The 18,091-nt window shown below is 43.5% G+C and overlaps 1 protein-coding gene across 10 annotated transcripts in view; it reads left to right on the top strand.

Moving 5' to 3' along the window:
- PARD3 (par-3 family cell polarity regulator) overlaps positions 1-18,091 on the top strand; it is a 609,688-nt gene that overhangs the window by 300,878 nt on the left and 290,719 nt on the right. For all 10 annotated transcript variants that reach the window (XM_075587739.1, XM_075587740.1, XM_075587743.1 and 7 more), the window contains 2 exons: positions 8,438-8,563; positions 11,980-12,362. In XM_075587739.1, the coding sequence (XP_075443854.1) occupies positions 8,438-8,563; positions 11,980-12,362 (509 nt within the window). The remainder of the gene's footprint in view (positions 1-8,437; positions 8,564-11,979; positions 12,363-18,091) is intronic.

Raw genomic sequence — 18,091 nt, 5'->3', positions numbered from 1 at the left:
AACCAGTCAGCTAGTTCTTTGCTTGTCAACGTTGTTATAAGTCAGGAGTTGGGTTATTCTTTGTTCCCTAGCATTACATTTTCCCTGTTACTTTCAATCTGGTTTCCAGTTCTGCAAATCTACAGGTAACTTCTTGTTTGTCGTCTTGTATTCCCCTTACTCTATTTGCCCCCTGTTAATTATTTGCCCCCTGTTAATTATTTGCCCCCTGTTAATTATTTGTCCCCTGTTACTATAGTTTTTTTGCATGTACTGTAGCACTGCAATGCTTGCAGCTAACCTCGATTTGTACTATTTCCCTTAGTACTATTTGCCCCCTGTCCTGTTTGTTTCCTTAACTACCATTTGCTTGTAGCTCTGCACGTTTTGCAGTCTTCTTTTTCTTTTCCCAGTCTTGTATACTTTAGTGTAACAATAAACTCTGTCAGTTTTTACGTATTTCAGTCTCCTGTCTTGTGGGTTTCATGCATCCTGATATTGAATGACCTGTGCTCAAGCAGGGATATCCTTAAATCCTGGCCTGTTGGTGGCCTTTGAGGACTGGCGTTGACCACTGCTTTACTGCATTTGTCTCTAATTTCCTCTTGTGTCTATATCACCATATTTACCAAGCTGTGCTACTGTAAGTTGTGAGACCCCTTATAGTCCATTCATTTGAGCAGGCGGTAAAGGTACCTTACGCCATGATATATATGTCTCTGAATCCTGAGCTATTATCTTCTAACCAGTATACAGACCATCACTTTTTTTGCCACTTACAAGGTGTGTCATTCTCAGAGGCAGTAGATGTAATCTGCTGCATAAGCACACACACCTTAAGAAATAAAACTGTTTTTTCTATGTAGCCATGTCCCCCTCTGTCTGTCGCCCCCCCCCCCCCCTCGCCTGGCGGGCGATCGTGGGTGTCGACACTTGGGTATGATGAAGAAATCATTGCAGCACGAGTTGGAAACACAACTTGGCAGCTGTTATTTCTACATGTATATGTAATAACACTGGCACATGCCCATGTGGTCAGTGTATTTGATCACCCTGTCTGGCTCATATTACTCCTTGTTGAGCTACTTTTGAAATGTGCTGCCTGTGAGAATTTGTTGCTCTCACATTTGTGCTGGAAACTAGTAGATTTTGTTCCAAATAGGAGGACGGTAACGTTTATTTTCACTGTCTTGGGTTCTGTCAACTCACATATTAATTATATACCAACCACTGCATCTATCAGAGAGGAGTACTGAAGTATTCGATTAGCAGGTCTCAGCTTGTAATAAACCAGAGTTGAGCTACTCTTCAGCGGGTGAATATCTACTAGAGAAGTTGGCAGAAAAATATATTTTTTTTTACATCCCCTTTTATAAATAACGCTTTTGAGTTGGTGTAATGTCTGCTACTCGGGTTACTACTTCCGTGATGTGGATGTATCCTCAGCCCTCTGGAAAGACAAACATCTCCTTAACATACACAGAGCTGTGCAGTGGTGGGATTCAACATTTTTAGCAACTGGTTCTCTCTCACCTTACCGCCCTTTCATAGTGAAAAATCACAATCCGCTTCTCCCCCTCATCATCATCAGATCTCCCCCAGTCCCCATCATCATCATCACATCTCCCCCAGGCCCCCTTAGCATCCTCAGATCTCCCCCAGTCCCCCTCACATCTCCCCCTCACCTGTCCGGGCGGCGTTTCCCAGCATGCTCTGGCATCGCATGTTCCCCCTGCAAATCTTTTCAATATGGCTGCGCCGCGTTGCCATGATAACACAACACCGCGTGATGTCATGACGTCAAGTAGCGTCCCGTTGCCATAGCAACGGGGTGTCGCGTGATGCGGTTACGTCCCGTGGCGTTCCCGTTGGCAATACGCGCCATTTGATGGTGTGCGGCCATATTGAGAAGGTATGCAGGGAAAAGATTGTGGGAGATGCTGATAGACGCTGCCCGGAAAGGTGAGAGAATTAAGCACCGGTTCGACCAACTTGTGAAATTTTGGTAAGACATTTGCACGAACCGGTGCGAACCAGCAGAATCGCACCACTGGAGCTGTGTATCCTTAATGCCTGGGGCCAACTGGGTAGCATATATTAAATTAGCAATACAAAGTGTATCATGTGTACTATGGCACAGAGGAGGTTAGGGGCTATTTGTGCAATGAGCTGGGACACGCTCGAAGGAGTTGCCTCAAAGGGAACAAAAGATCCACCCCAGCTCTTACACCCACTCCTCCCTCTGCCAAAACACCATGTACCGCTGTGATTACCACAGTAGGGCCCTCGAGGGCTCAGGTCCCCCTTAAGGCCGTAGGAGAGGTCGCTGCCCCTGCTTAGGCAGCGATTTCTGGACCTCTCCCCAAAAAACAGAGGGGGAAAAAAAGGCCACCCTCTGTTGTTGCTGTCTCCCCCCAAGCACACCCTACCCCCAATGTAATCACGTACAGGGTGCGGGGGAGCGGGAGGAAACTCCTGCTGGGGAAACAGCAGAACCCTCTCCTGGGGAATCGTTCCCCAGGAAGAAGCTATTTGAAACTGACAAGAGGGTGGCTTAGGACGAGGAGGGTGAACTTTACTATGTTCACCCTGTAAAGACTCCTAAGCGGAACAAAGCATCAGTTCTGCACAGGGTGGCACTGGTTAAGATCAGCCAGTGTGGGCCGGACACCACTTGAGATCCCCATGAGGGTGAGGCCATAGTGTCATGGGATCTGGAGGAAGTGAGAGGGGAAAGGAAGGTACCTAAAATTTCAGGGGTGGGAGGCCAGAGTCCTTATACTGCATGAGGCACTGCCCCTGGGCATAGACGTTGGGGGTGCCTTCTAATACCTCTCTCAATTGGAAGGTAGTCCCCGGGGACTTTAGTTCCGGTGGATCTACCACACCGGATGCAGCTGTCTTCGGGGACTCTGGGGTCGGCCAGGATCCCCCTCCGGCTGTGCCACCTTCAGGTGACACACCTTGGGCAATACCCTAGCTCGTGTCACCGGAGGAGAGGGATGAAATTGGGTTGACCCCATGGATGACTCTGAGTGGGATTAAGGGGTGGTCGGGATGAGGGGGAGGAAGATATGAGTGGGGGTGCTGTGCAAGTGCTCCAAATTACATCGAGGAGGTGTCTGAGGTGGGCCCTCTATGTGGGGAATCTCAGTTGGGCTCTCTGCAGGAGGCGCCAGCAGGGCTGGACCCTCCCCATGGGGTGCTCGCTGAGGAGAACCCTCCCACGATTGCAGCATCTGCCCAGGTGGCGGAAGCAGTGAAGGCACTGTGTGCCTCTGTGGCCCCCATGGTCCACCAGCTGCCCCTGAACTTCCTACCCCAGAGTCGAATGTAGAGGGTACGATGGACCCCCCGTGAAAACACCAAAGGGGGGTGTGGCAGGACGGCCTGTAGCCGAGGTCAGGGAACAGTCCACATGTGTAGTTTCAGGATAATGAAAACGTTCAGTGGCTTTATTTCTCCACAGCATAACATAACATGTGGGTACACTGTCCCTTTAAACACCAAAACAAATCCTGCTCCACATTGGGAGAACTGACTAACACTCCAGGCCTATGAAGCAGGCTGGCTGGCTAAACCATTTACCAAACCGTAAGTGTATATTAAGCAGTCAGGAAAACAAATGAACAATTCTTACTTTGGTTGAAGGAGTTAGTTTGGTGAATCCGTCTGGCTAGCAGCTCACATAGCAGCGTGCTCTGGTCTATGGCAGCCAGCTACTGCCAGAAACAACATCCTTTTATACCTTGCTGGTTATCAGGTGTCAGCTTACCTCCTGATTACCTAGCTTCCTCCTGAGTTAACCTTCTGAGTGCTGGATGAAGCACTCAGACATATGTTTCCCAGGCATAGCTGATAGGGGTTGACTTCATCCTGTCACAGGGGGGCCCATTCTAAGGCTGAGGAAATTAATTACCGAAGGGATGGGCGGGAGTTTTGAGATAATCAGCCAAGAAAAGCCCGGGGAGTTGGGGGCTCAGTGAGTAGTCCTCTGGCACTGCGGAGTCAGTGGACTCCTTGACCTCCGTTATCCCTGCCCAGGAACTAGTGGAGTTCCTGGAAAGTACCCTCTACGGGCAGAGAAGCATGAAGGTGCAGTTGGCCCTCGAGAGGTGGACGGATGCCTCACTCATTCTCCGCACTCTCGGAATATATGAGGGCCAACCACAGGGCCAAAAACTCTGGGACCCTTGACCATGTTTGCGCCCAGGTTTTTACCACTTATTGCGAGTCCATATGACTACTCAGGATTCAGCACCCAGAGCGAATGTGTGAAGCAGAAGATAAACTCCTAACTACCAATGGCTTTGACCATCGGTACGCTTAATGTAAATGGCTGTAAAGACTGGTTTCGCAGGTTCCAGGTACTCTCCTTTTTACAGTTGGGAGGGTATTCTGAGCTTCCTGCAGGAAAACCATACCACTCCAGAGACCGAAGCCAGCTGGCATCTGGAGTGGCGAGGCAGGGTCTTCAGCCACCTCAAGGTGTCATCTAGTGGGGTGGTGACCCTGTTCTGAGTCCTTTCAGCCAGAGCTACTGCTTGCCAAAGTTGTTGTTCAAGGCCATCTGTTGAATCTCTGGGTCTGGCACGAAGACTGCACGCTCAATTTCTTGAACATGTATACTCCTGCCACCGGACCTTTGAGAATGCAGTTCGTCAGACTGTCTGAATACCTGGAGACAGTCGATGCGGATGAGTACGTGGTGCTCGGGGGTGATTTCAACTGCACCCTCGAGGTTCTGGGCCAGAATGGTGCAGAGCCACACCGGTACTCTGCATCGACCCTGCGAGAGATCATCGCCCGCAACTCCTTGGTAGACATCTGGCGAGAGTAGACGTCTGTGACCAAGTTGATCTGGAGTGGGCACAAGTGTGCCAAGAGGTCTACACCGCAGCCTCTTCTGCTCGGATCAACAGGTCCAAGTGCTCCGGCCTTTTTGTAGGTCCCTTACAGGTAGACTCCGTGCCCCCTACGTTTCATAATGTGTCTTGGGAGAGCGATACTATCAAGAATCTTGGAGTCTAGCTGCGGAGAACCCGGCCCCAAAAAACAGTGATCTTGAAGAATGAGTCATCGCTCGTCTGCGGTCGTGGGCGTATCTGTCAAATGCTTTCCCTCAGGGGAAAGACTCTGGTGATCCACCAGCTGGTGGCCAGTCAGCTGTGGCACCGGCTGATACCCATGGGTGCAACCCATGAATTTGTCAGCAAGATCCAGAGGAAGTTGTTGGACTTTATCTGGATGGGGAAGCATTGGGTCTCTGCAGGTGTTGCGTGCATCCCTCTGGGAGAGGGTGGACAGGGAGTGGTGTGTGTCCACTCCCAGATGCACACTTTTCGCTTTCTATACCTGCAGAGATGCATCTCCGCAGTGGTGTCAGCTGGCGACCAGTTTCTTTTGCCAGCTACGCAATATGGAGTATGAGCAGCAACTGTTTATCATCAAGCCCGAGGGGTTAGGTAGAGACCTCTCGGTGCTGCCTGCATACTACTGGAACTTACTAAGGGCCTGGAGCCAGATCTCCGTGGCCAGGAAAGGACAGGCGGCGGTGGGGGTTGGTTTCCTTCGCCGAGCCCCTGCTGTCTAATCCAGTGGTGAGGGCTCGGATGTTGGCTTCAACCTATATCTGCTGCCAAATAATCTTGGCTCGGATGACCGGTGTCGGATCTCCTGGTGTATGAGCGACGGGACTGGGTAGGGGCAGAGCTGTTCGGGCACCGTATGGATCTGCCTACTGCCCGTGTCCCTTGTCGTCTGATACAGGAGATTAAAGATGCCATCTCCCCCGACTCACGAACCTTCATCGAGGGTGGCCGGAGAGCCCTACCCACCTATCACCCCCAGCTCTCCGGATCTTTGCATGGGACCGAAGCCACGGCAACCCCCTCAGGATCCTCTGGTTCGCAACCTCAGTAGGGAGGTTGGCATGTTTCTGCGGCATGCCGTAGAAAGGGCTGTACTCTCTCATGCTCCATACAGTGCACTACCTCGCCCTTGTCACCTGCCCCGATACCATCTGGAGGCGGTTACTGCCTTCAAACGTGGGCGAGAGACAACTCTATTCAGAGTTGGTTTCCCCGCCCCACAGGGAATTTGAGTTGTAGAGTCCTCCACGGTGCACTGAGCACGGGAGAGTACTTGGCCCACTTCACGGACTCACCTGCCCCTTCTGTGGCGAAAGGGACCATATTTATTTTAGCTGCGCCAGACTGCAGCCCCTCTTATCCACCTTGAGTGGCCTAATCCTGCAGTTCTGGCTGCACTTTTTCCCTCTTCTTTTTATTTTTGGGAGCCCAGTGTTCCGGGAAAATAAGCCAAGGGATCTCCTCATCAACCTGCTCCTGGCATTGGCTAAACTTGCCATTTATAAGACCAGGAAGCAGTGTCTGGAGAGGGAGGTCCCAACATGTCCCGGGCGCAGGTGCGCTCCCGTATCCCTTAAAAGACAATTCTGTCTTTTTAAAGCGCACTCGTGCAATCGCACTCAGTCGCATGCTTGAGCGCACACTAGGGGCGGCCTCATAGGCATTCAGCAATTTAAGATTGTCATCAGCGCGTGCTGTATCATCACGGCCTAAGAGGGCAGAGGCGGATCACCACGCAGGAGGGGCTCGCTGAGCCGCCATATGAGTTTTTCCCCTACAGCCGTGGCACCCATGGCAGAGGGTATCCACACACCTGGTTGAGAAACACTGCACTAAAGATTAAGAAAATCATGATTTTTAACACTAGATTAAACATTTTCTTTTAAAACAAGAGCGTGACATTCTCAGAGGGCCATATGCTAACATTATGGTATTTAAACTCCATATCGGCTTCTGTGGGAGTGATGCATCTTTTTATGGAAGTGGATTCCATTGAGAAGTTGACTATTGTTTTAAAAAAAGGAAACTCATACATCCAAGTAAGATTGCTTGTGTAACCAATTTTCTGTAATGCATTGCTGAGAACAAGGGTTAAATACATGTACTTACATTCTAAACACGTTCAATGGCTTGGCAGACTCTGTCCCTGAGCCTTTCAAAGCTGTTATCTCACCAAGCCTGTACAGGTCAGGATACTGCCTTAAAAGTGGTTATCCCCCTAGTTGGCCAAAGATTGAATTGCATTGTAAGTGAGCTGCCAGGGATTATGGGAAGCGTTTTATTACCACTGCTGTGCTTATTACAACAATTCTTTTTCTATTACTTTATTCTCTAGTACCTATCACAAGCGCACCATGTCGCTTTAATTAGCAATATCTTTCAAGATATCATTTCTTCCGTGACCAAAAAACTTTAATCTCGCATAGCGTGCTTCCTTTTTTTCAAAATAAGATGGCTTGCACACTGTAAATTACTGGAAAATGTTTTCTCAAATTAAGCTTTTATTTATGTTGTTGTTTTGCCTGCAGCTGGGATTAATAATGCTGATATTTTCTTCTTTAAGGAGATGAGTTGTTTTTTGTAAACCAAGTCAAACAGTGCTGAAAATAAACTGATTTCCTTTAAAAACTCATATTAAAGCTACCATAAAATAGAAATACCAAGTAATAAGTATGGTAATGTTGCATATTGCCTATTTTGAGTTTGTATTGCATAATTTAGTCGACAACTGAACATTACTTCTTTGTTGCACTTAAGTAAATGTACCAAATCAAGGCTCCAAAGTATTGTTTCACATTTCTGTCCCATTACCTGATTATTTTACAAAACGTCTGCTTGGTGACACCAATCTTTTTACTTACTTCTTTTAGTAGTGTTGCTGTGAAATTGTTTGCAGGGAAGCCGTGTAACTAAAATCGTCAGCTTGAGTCCTATTTATCAACACATGTTGCATTAAAGTAAAAGCACTTAATCATCCAGAGTCACATGATTGCTAGTGCAGCCACCACATGGCCACTGTCAGTATCCCAACGTCGGTAATGGAGGATGTCTCTGGCAGAGATAGCGCTCTGTTTTGTTTTTTAACAATCCTACTGCACTTAAATTTTGCTATAGTTGGGGTTCAGACTTTGTGGTGATCAGTTCTTCAATTGTACTTGTAGCTGATAACAAATCGGCTATTCTAATTGTGTTCATATACGGACTACTTCTATTTGCACTACACACCATTTACAGAGTGTCAGCCCTGCTTTCATATTCACATGGTCGTCTCTTCCCAACTATAAGGAAACGTTATTCCCACTGTCACATCTTCTTGGTCCTCTATCTGTGAATAAAGGACACAAACTGCCTTAATTATTTATTCCCTCTTGTTATTCTTAGCCGAGTGCACTTAGATATGAAATCCTGTTGAGCGAGGCATTCTTCATTCACTCCCTTTCTGCTGGTTTAACCTTTCATCATTAGGGAATGCCAATATCTTCCTTGTCCTATATACTGTACTGCTCATGTATTCTCATCTGTGCCAGCCAATGTTTACCAGATAAAAACGATTGCACATATAATCATTTGCCATCTTAACGTTCCAGGACCCTGGGGCTATTAGTGAAACGGCTGGAGAAAGGTGGCAAAGCTGAACGAGAGAATCTTTTTCATGAGAATGATTGCATCGTCAGAATTAACAACGGCGACCTTCGCAACAGAAGATTTGAACAGTAAGTGCTCTTATAGATGGGTTACTAGCATCCCCATTTGTTAGCTACTGTGTGGCCAACTCCAGTCCTCAAGGGCCAACAACAGGTTAGGTTTTCATGATATCCCTGCTTCAACACAGGTGGCTCAAGTAGTCAAAGACTGAGCCACTGATTGAGCCACCTTTGCTGAAGCAGGGATATACTGAAAACTTGACTTGTTGGTGGCCCTTGAGGACTGGAGTTGGCCACTCCTGGAGTAGTGCATATCCAATGCAGTGAAATGAGATCAAACCTGGACAGGAGCGGATTGTTTTTTCCAGTCAAGACTGAATCCCACATTGTTTTTGGAGGCGGGTGGTTGGCTATATTTTTGCTTACAGTATATCGCAAAACACGAAATAATCATGATGTTGAAACGATACAAGGTTGAACTGTATTAAATGAAAAGAAAAATGGGGGAGGAGGGGGGTGTTGGATAAAACGGCTGGTAATATTTTTTTTTTTAATTGGGCGTATATCTTGTACATCAGTCTGGGAAGAACAAGGAATCTTACGTACTTAATAGCATCAACACTGGTGCTCATTAGCCAAGCAATCTCACAAATTGACCAGTTGCACTATACGTCAAGTGAGTCAATAGTAAGTGGTACTAGGAGAAAGTCATGTCATTTGCTTGTGTTTGTCGAGCATAATTTACCAAATTTAGTCGCCATTATATTTTACGCGTGTCTGCCCTGAAGGGGTATATGCATATGCCTGTGTCAGTGTATGTTAATGTTTCAGCTTTTATTGCCTTCGTCCTCCACCCCTATTGTACTGCACTACGGAATACGTTGGCACGTTATCAATAAATAATGATATGCCTGTTATATATAACACATGTTTATTGTTATTATGAACATTCCTTCTTTGTGCAAAAAATAAAAACGCCAAAACAAATGCAATCATAGTAAAGAAAGCAGAATTTCAGGTTACTTGTTTCACTGTGTTTGCACACATTTTTATGGTGATTGTTGAGGGGGTATTATGAATAAGGCAGTTTATTCAAATCAATATAAGTTTAGTAAGAAAAGGTACGATCATGCACACAAAAAGCACAAAATCTACATTTATATAAACTTTCTACTACATATTCAAAGCCTATTAAAAAAAAAAAACCACAACCATATCTAATGTCCTCATGTTGTGTAATGGGTGCAATACATAGTGTTAACATCTAACTATGAATAGAATGAACAGATTCAGGATATCCCAGCGTTTTGTTTCAATGAACTTCAATGTGTCATATTAATAAAACCTAACTTTTAAGTCATTTAAAATTGAATTTGAATGAATCTCGCATCTGGTTACACTAAAGTGAAAAGGAACACTTGTTTGTATTACTAATCTTTTTTTAGATCAAGCAGTTCCTTCATATTTGATTTTTGATGACTTCTTAAAAGCTAGGTTTTATTTACGATGGGATTTCTTTCATCAATTCATACTATTAATTGCTTTACCTTGGTTTTCTGTTTTGCATCCCCTGATTTCTACAGGGTCATAAGTGTGCAGTACTACGATTAGGATGTTAAAGAACCATGCCCTTCAAAAAATAATAAATAAATAAAATAACACTCCCCAGGTGTGAAGCAGGGCGTCTCCGGAGCTGAACTGCTTCAGTTTCACCCCTGCTTTCTGAGATACTTACCTCAGAAGGTGATGCAGGGATATCAATCCTGTTTAAAGGTCCATTGCAGTGGGGATGAGTAGGAAGCCTCATGCGATGATATTGCAGCTTCCTGTCTGCCTGCTGGACCTTTAAGCGGCCATATTGTGTGTTCAGCCGGTGCTGCATAACTTCAGAAGTATATCTCTCAGGAAGCAGGTGGTCCACCCAGCTCAAAGGAACACGGTTCAGCTCCGGAAACCCCCTGCTTCACACCTGGGGAACTCACCCGTCCGTCCCAAGCAGAAAAGCTGCTTTAAACTGTGAGCTGTTGTACTCCCCTTTATTAGTTGTGCATCCTCTAACTATACACAAAAAAAGAAAACCGGGAACAGGAGGGTGTCTGATTAGGACTCAAGCATAGCCACGAACAACTGCTTTTCAATATCTAATTAATAAATATTAAACATTTGTATTACATAAAAAATGTTACCTAATAATGTATCTCTAGGTATGCCCGAGTACTTTTCAGACCTTCTTTGTTTCCTGTTTGAATCTTTTAGTTTTCACACACACACTGTGTGGTAGTTTTACATCACTTTGCTATTAATATTCACTGATATATCTAGTTTGCCTGCTACAGAGCTGCTTTTATTGTGGCTGAAATGTATCAACCCTTTACCATGGTCATTTTCAAAAGTTATGTTGTGAACCAGTCAAAGTTTCTACTCATCCAGCCAAGAGGGCAAAAAAAGTGACTGTTCTGAGAGCGATACCTAAGGGTGCTTTTAGTATAGGTGTCCCACAATTACTGGGCGTAATGTTGTGCAGACTGTTTACCTGACATCTTTTTTTTATTTTCTCTCCAAATGTGGAAAAGGTTGCTAAACTTTGATTATTGTATCATTTGTTGTCCAGACCTGCCAAGAATCATATAACACAGCCGTTTAAGATCAATACTTCTGTATCAGAAACCATTCATATTCACACCTGGTTAAAATCAAGGGGATAGCAACAGATGTACATTGCACCAGGTTTCAATCCGTGTGTGTTATGACTGATGCCTTTTACACACGTGGGGTTTATCAAGGGCTCATGTCTTGTTATATTTATATCATTTCAAAACCTGCACGACATGACAAGTATGAAAATAATATAAATAAAAATTGATTGTACATTTCAAATTGTACATATATAAAAAATAACTGCCTAGTTATATTAAATACATCCTTTGATCCAAGATCGGATAACTGTCTTCTAGCATCTATCCCAAGGGCGTGCCACTCCCGTCCTCAAGGGCCAGTCTTCGACTGAGACGCTGATCGAGCCACCTGTGCTGAAGCTGGTATATCCTTAAAACCTGACCTGTTGGTAGCCCTTGAGGACTGGAGTTGCCTACCTTTTGAGCTATACATTACCAACAAGTGTAAATATTAGTTGCTGTAACAGCTATATCTGTCCTCCATTGTTGCATCTGAAGCCGGGGCTACTAAATATATGCATTGCAATCGAGCAGCACATCTCAGCAGAATTCTGAGTTTGTGGCTTTTTTTCCTCAGTACGCCTCACTGTTTTATATGACTTGGAAATCCACATTAATTGTGACTAACTGTCATACTAACAAGTGATTGCAAATACTTAAAAAAAAAATAAAAAAATTAAAAAAATTATATCGGTTTTTATATCTGCAGTAGCACGAGTCAACCCTTTTTGTGTAACTAGAAAGTGTAATTATGCTCATAATGACTTGCTAGTGGTAATTTGCTAATCTTCTTTCCATTTTGTTATCCAGAGCACAGAATATGTTCCGCCTAGCCATGCGTTCACCCATGATTTGGTTCCATGTGGTCCCAGCAGTGAACAAAGAACCATACGAACAATTATCCCAAAGCGAGAACAATACCTACTACTCCAATCAACTCGGTCCCGACGCTCAGTATGTGGATAATAGACAGTTTAGTAGTGCTGGCCCCGATCACACAATACAAAGAATACCCAGGCAGGGCAACCAGACTGAGCACACAGACTCTTTCTCACATCTACCTCAAAGTGTGAATTCAGCAGGAAAACCACCAACTGGCCTCACGCCATCGCCACAACGCGTTGTCAGCCCCTCTCCTAACAGCGGTTATAATACTAAAAAAGGAAAGAAGCTAAACATTCAGCTAAAGAAAGGTAGGTTTCCTGCTTCGTGCATAATAGTGATTTTTTTTCTTTACCAGCACTCTTTTTTGCTAAAGTGCTGAACTTACAATGGTACGAGAGCAACGAATCCCAGAGAAAAAGGAATCCAAGGTTTGCTTCTCGAGCCATGAGTACTTGAAATTACCTGAAATGTGAAGATGAGGGAAGTTAGAATGGAAAGCACAAGATTGTGCACTCAAGGCCATTAACTTTGTCACTATGTTCTGCTTCTCCCATACACAAGGAAACCAATGTATTGTACTCTGTCTCTACTAATAAAGCTGTTAGTCATTAGTAGGATGTCAATAATAGGGCTAAAAGTTGCTATAACGGAGCAGGACTGAATCCCAGTCATTCTGCTTTCTCTTAACACTACAAATTAAACTCAGTTATATGCGTTTTATGCATATGAGCGTTATTGAAACCAATATACTGTACTACATACTGTATCTTGGTGCCTGAAGACATGGAAGTAAGTGGTATATGCAGGAGAAACGGATGACTTGCAGTAGGGCCAACATATTCCTGTCAGTCGCATGTATCTGATGCAGCACCAAATTACGAGTTTTCAATGCTATTTAAACTGAAGCCTAGAAAATGAATCATTAAAAACATACCTACTTAAAAATAACTAGAGAATTGGTTTAGCGCATGAAATTGGAGTATTATGGAGCTATTTGGAGACAAAGAATGAAGATCCGTTTATATTCCAAAAAGATGAGAAATACTGTGTATGTATATATCTGTGTATGTATGTGCAGCTACACCTCTATATACTGTATATATGCTTTTAAAGGAAATGTCGGCATATACATATGCATTGTATTATTTATAAGGCCTGTCAATCTCTTGTGTCCCAGCTCCTTGATTTGATATATGTTCTTTAAAATTCAATATTTCATCTAAATGATGGAGCGAACTTACTGAAGCATAGAAAAAGATAATTTTGTCCTCTAGCGACTACAAATATGCCCAGTCTCCGTGGGAAGATTTTATTCTCCTCAGTTATGGTCAAGTGAGGTTTTTTTTTAGCATGGAGTGTTTTTATGAACCATAACCATGTCTATTACAACAGCGTTAGACTTGCCTGTAATTGAATGTTTCCAAGTAGATTAGTGGTGTAATGGAAGCTGCTCTTGTAGATAATTGTCTCTAATTTTAATTACAGAAATAATTATCTATGTCATTGAGAGATTTACAGCAGGATACATGTTGGTACGGTATCCAGAGATAAATTGTGCTGTGTGCGCTTTTTCTTGTCATGTCTCACGCAGTCAAAAAGCACAACCGTTAAATCTGTGGTTTCTCTTTAGGGGGGAACCTGTTATACCAGGGGTGGTCAACGCCAGTCCTCAAGGGCCACCAACAGGTCTGGTTTTCAGGATAGGAGTTGCCCACCCCTGTGTTATACCATATAGCAGTATAACGCTGTGCTGAGCATTTCTGAAGTTGCCCCCTGCAGGTAGTGAACTAGATGTTGTTCATTAATAAAAAGGGCAACATAAGCCAGCCAGCATGAGAAGGTTTACAATGACTTCCAGCGCTGTCCAGCAGAAAACAACGCCACTGTAGAGATGTGGGGTGTTCGTTTTGCAAATTTCCCCCTCCTCCCCCAAATGTTTTCAAACGTACAAGTTTGAGCCCCAAATATTTGGGCGAATTTGTTGAATTTTGGCCAAACGTGGTGGCTTAGGAGTCAGAGTATTTTCGGAAAAAAATGTGTTCCCATTCAGTGCCTGAAATATGGCGCTTGCAGTCGAGGAGAGCGTCCTATTTAATAGGATGGGAGGAAGGGAGGAGACTTGTATACCTTCCCAAAACACTCCTCTATTCAACACGTGGAGAGAGAGCTGAGAATTAAATTCATTTGTATATATTTTGCATATTCAAATGAGTTAATTTGGGTGTCCGGCGTGTTATCTGGTATAATCTCTGCACGTGTTGTATACGGGACTGTTTTGGGAGGGGATATGTCGCCTTCCTCCCTCCCATCCTTTCTGAATCAGGGAATGGCTTGCAAACAATGACAATTTCATAACCTATTTATTTTTTAAAGAAGCACATTTTCAGTCAAAAATGTTGCGCATCTTTATTGTTGAATATATATATATATATATATATTTGTAAGCCCTTCCCTGCAACACATCGCAGCGTATTGGCAGCAGGTCAGTCTGGGAAGAGTTAATATGTTGTTAGGCACCAGAGAATGTTTGGTAGTATGTGATAGTGCTTAGATTTAAAGAACACAATCTTTGAAGCTATGATTGTGTTTATTTTTAGTGACTGATGCTCTCATGCAACAGGCATTACCTACGGAGGAGGGCGGGTGTGAGCATTTAGATATTTAACTACGCTGTTCCACTCGCCAAGCTGATTTTTGTTTATTTTATTTTCTGTTCACTTCATTTATTGGGAAAATATCTGGCAAGTTTCTATTTTAGAAAAGCTGGTGTGGGAGAAGCAGTCACTGTTTATATTCCACTGGTGTTGTGTGAGATTTAAAGTACTTTTATCTCCCAGAATCTCAGGCTCCAAACCTGCCTGATAAGTTAATTGGAACAGGGACTGTGTGCGCAGCGCAGCACTACACATTGAGGTATTCATGGCATCCTTTGCAATGTTCTCAGAGCTGCTCTAGAACTCTGATCTCCAGCCTTAACAAATCATTACATTCAAAATCCTGGGTGTTGTTTTTTTTTTAAATAAATCCGATGTATAGTGTTAGATATTGAATATATTTTTCTGTTTTCCCCTTTTTATGAGTTTTAATGTATTGAGGAAGCGACAGCACTTTTTGTAATAGGCAGCCATATTGGGAACCCTGTTAAGCAGGATCTTCACCGATTGATCACAAGAGAACGGATCGATCAGCAGTTTAGATAGTTGCATTGCTGTAAAGGTATTGATCTGCTTCCTTTATTAGAACAAAAAATGAGCATTAGCCAATGCCCTTAAATATCCTATTTCCTATGGGCCCTTACCACTGACAGGTGCAATGTATATTGTATCATTTGTGATTTTCCATGTAGGCTTTTGGGACTACATTTACAAAGTTAATAATCCTAATTTAAATTCTGAAGCAGTCATGGGAAAAAATTATTTCACCAACTATAGTATAGGTTGTTATTTTAGTTTAACCTTTAAGATTATTACATTATTAAGTCTGAGCAGCACTGTTCTCACTAAAATATTCCCCGGCCAAGAAAGATGTTCCAACCCGCTTTATTCCGTAATTATGATATTCCCTCATATTTATTACTGTGCTACAATCTCGTGGTAATTTGCTGTTGAGTAAAGCCAAGAGAAAAGGTCAATAACATGTTTCAGTCAGAGCAGAATATCTGTAAACTTTTCTAAATAACAATTGATATGTTTTTAATGCTTTCTTGAACATCATTGTTAGAATATTGACAATGATATTTGCAATCTGGATTCTAACATTATTATTATTATTACGTTTGAATGATTCATCCATATTTTGAACATAAGAGACAAGCACCTGATTTCCTGATCTAAAGTATTGCCTGTCAGTGTATAGCATGCAGTGACTGACACAAATGATCATTAACATATAGTATATTAGATTTGCAGTAAAGTGAAAATATTCCTCAGTCTCTTTTTAGTGTTTGTTTCATGATTTAATGTACGTTAAAGCTTTTTCAGGCGGTAGTTAATCAAGCAGACATGGATAAGGTGACAATGGGATTTCAAAGTTGCTGAAATGAGCGCCGGCCCTTTTGGCATGTTTTTGGATAGTTAAATGGGTGATTGGCATATCTCGCTGACCCTGCGAACATCGCTCTGAAATTAAAGGCGAATTAAGCATCTGACCGTGACACATGTGACCACGGCAAAGCAAACACAACTGTTTGCAAAAAGAAGAATCTGTTTGAGCATTGTAAGGTTTACAATTACACATTATTTAAATACTTAAATCTGCCAACTGGAGCGCTACTGGAAAGTGACCTCAAATGTACAACAGTAATGAAAGAAGCTCCAATGTACATCTGTGACAGATTATTTCATTTATATATTTTTTTCTTCAGACGTGCGAGTCATTACATTTTTTGGGGGGGCCTATTTAATCAGCAGGTCCAAGGAAGTAAAAACACTTCTTGCAAACTTACAGATATTTTCTTATTTGCCAATGCTTATTATAAATAGATACTAAACAAGCAGCCCGTGACAGGAGCTTATTAGGCCAAAGTATACAGTTATATTAACTTTCCCGTTAGAAAGCCGCCTGAAAACTCAAACAAGTGCTTTTAGCAAGAAGCCAAACCTTGACAGTCTTAATAAATGCACATTATTTAGTCCCGTGCCTGCGTCTCTGCCCAGCAGGGAGCCAATGGGGATGTGTGGAGACACGCAGCTCTTCCATTGGCTCCCTGCAGAGATGCGGCGAGAACGAAGGATTAAACACTACTTTACCTTTATGACTCCACTATCTTTATTTCTTATTATAAACACAGATTTAGTGCCACAATTTGCAGGACTAATCTACAAAGAAAAACAGCGAAGAAAAAATAAATAATTTTTGATGTACATTTTAAACCAGTAATTATATGCCATAGAAGACTCTTTTTCTTTGATTGTTTTGATTCCTGGAGCTCTTGAGATGGTAAAATTATATGGATACAAAATTGTATATCTTCTCTCATGTAACGGTTTAAGCAAGTGTGTAATTCCCATTGACAGATGCTGAAGATTTTGAGCGATTTTTGCTGCTTTAATATAAAATAGTTGTGTAGGTTGAAAGCTAGGGTTGCCAGGTCTCCGGTTTTGAACCGGGCAGACTGGTATTTTGCCGATCTGTCCGGTAAATAATGAGAGGTAATACATGTCCGGTGTTTTCCCTCTCATGATGTGCGGGCAGCGGGAGTGGGAAGGGTGGCCGGGTGCAGCGTACCCACTCTTACCTCTGATTCAGAAGCAGCAGCATCTGTTAACCATGGAAACGGGCACATCCTCCCCCCCCCCTTGCCAGCTGAGGAGAAGACTAACCAATGGTGAGGGCTCAACGTCATGCACAGCTCCCCCCCATTTGTATGCTGGGAAATGTAGTTTCCTCCCAGTTTTGCATGTGGGAGAGGAGAGAAAAGTTCCACTCTGTCCCTGCCACCAGAGGTAAGATACCAGGAGGGGATGAGGGTGGTGGTGGTGAGGAAAGAGGAGGAGGAGGAGGAGGCGGGTGGTGGTAAGGAAGGAGAGGGGCTGGAGGGGAAGGTGAAGGAGGGGGGGAGAGGGTAGGGTAATGGTGAGGGAGGGAGGTGATAATGAGTTAGGAGGAGTGGGTGGTGTGAGAGAATGTGGGGGGTTGCATCAATCTTGGAAGTAGTTTGAGAGGAGCATTAAGATCAGTATAGCTCGCCATGTATTACTGCAGGTATGTTATTTATAAATTATCTGATCCGTTATGTCATTTTTTCCCTAAAGTTCACTCCACGTATGCACCAATTTGCATATTCTGTAACATACAGCATTAATTTAACTCTAATAGCTAATAACATACCTCCCCACCGGCTTTTCGAGCACGCTGCATTTTTCACCGTTGTGTCCAGTATTTTTTTGAGAAGCCACCTGGTAACAATACTGAGAGCTTGTGTTCGTAGTTCTACCGAAAGGTAAATCGAGGAAGACTGGCTTTGCTTTTGCCCACTTTTTATGCTCGCATAAGTGTTTTAAACACGTATGTCATGTGAATGTGCTCACAAGTGATA

The sequence above is a fragment of the Ascaphus truei genome, chromosome 2 (assembly GCF_040206685.1).
Source record: "Ascaphus truei isolate aAscTru1 chromosome 2, aAscTru1.hap1, whole genome shotgun sequence".
NCBI lineage: Eukaryota > Metazoa > Chordata > Amphibia > Anura > Ascaphidae > Ascaphus > Ascaphus truei.
This window is presented reverse-complemented; position numbering and strand designations above follow the sequence as displayed.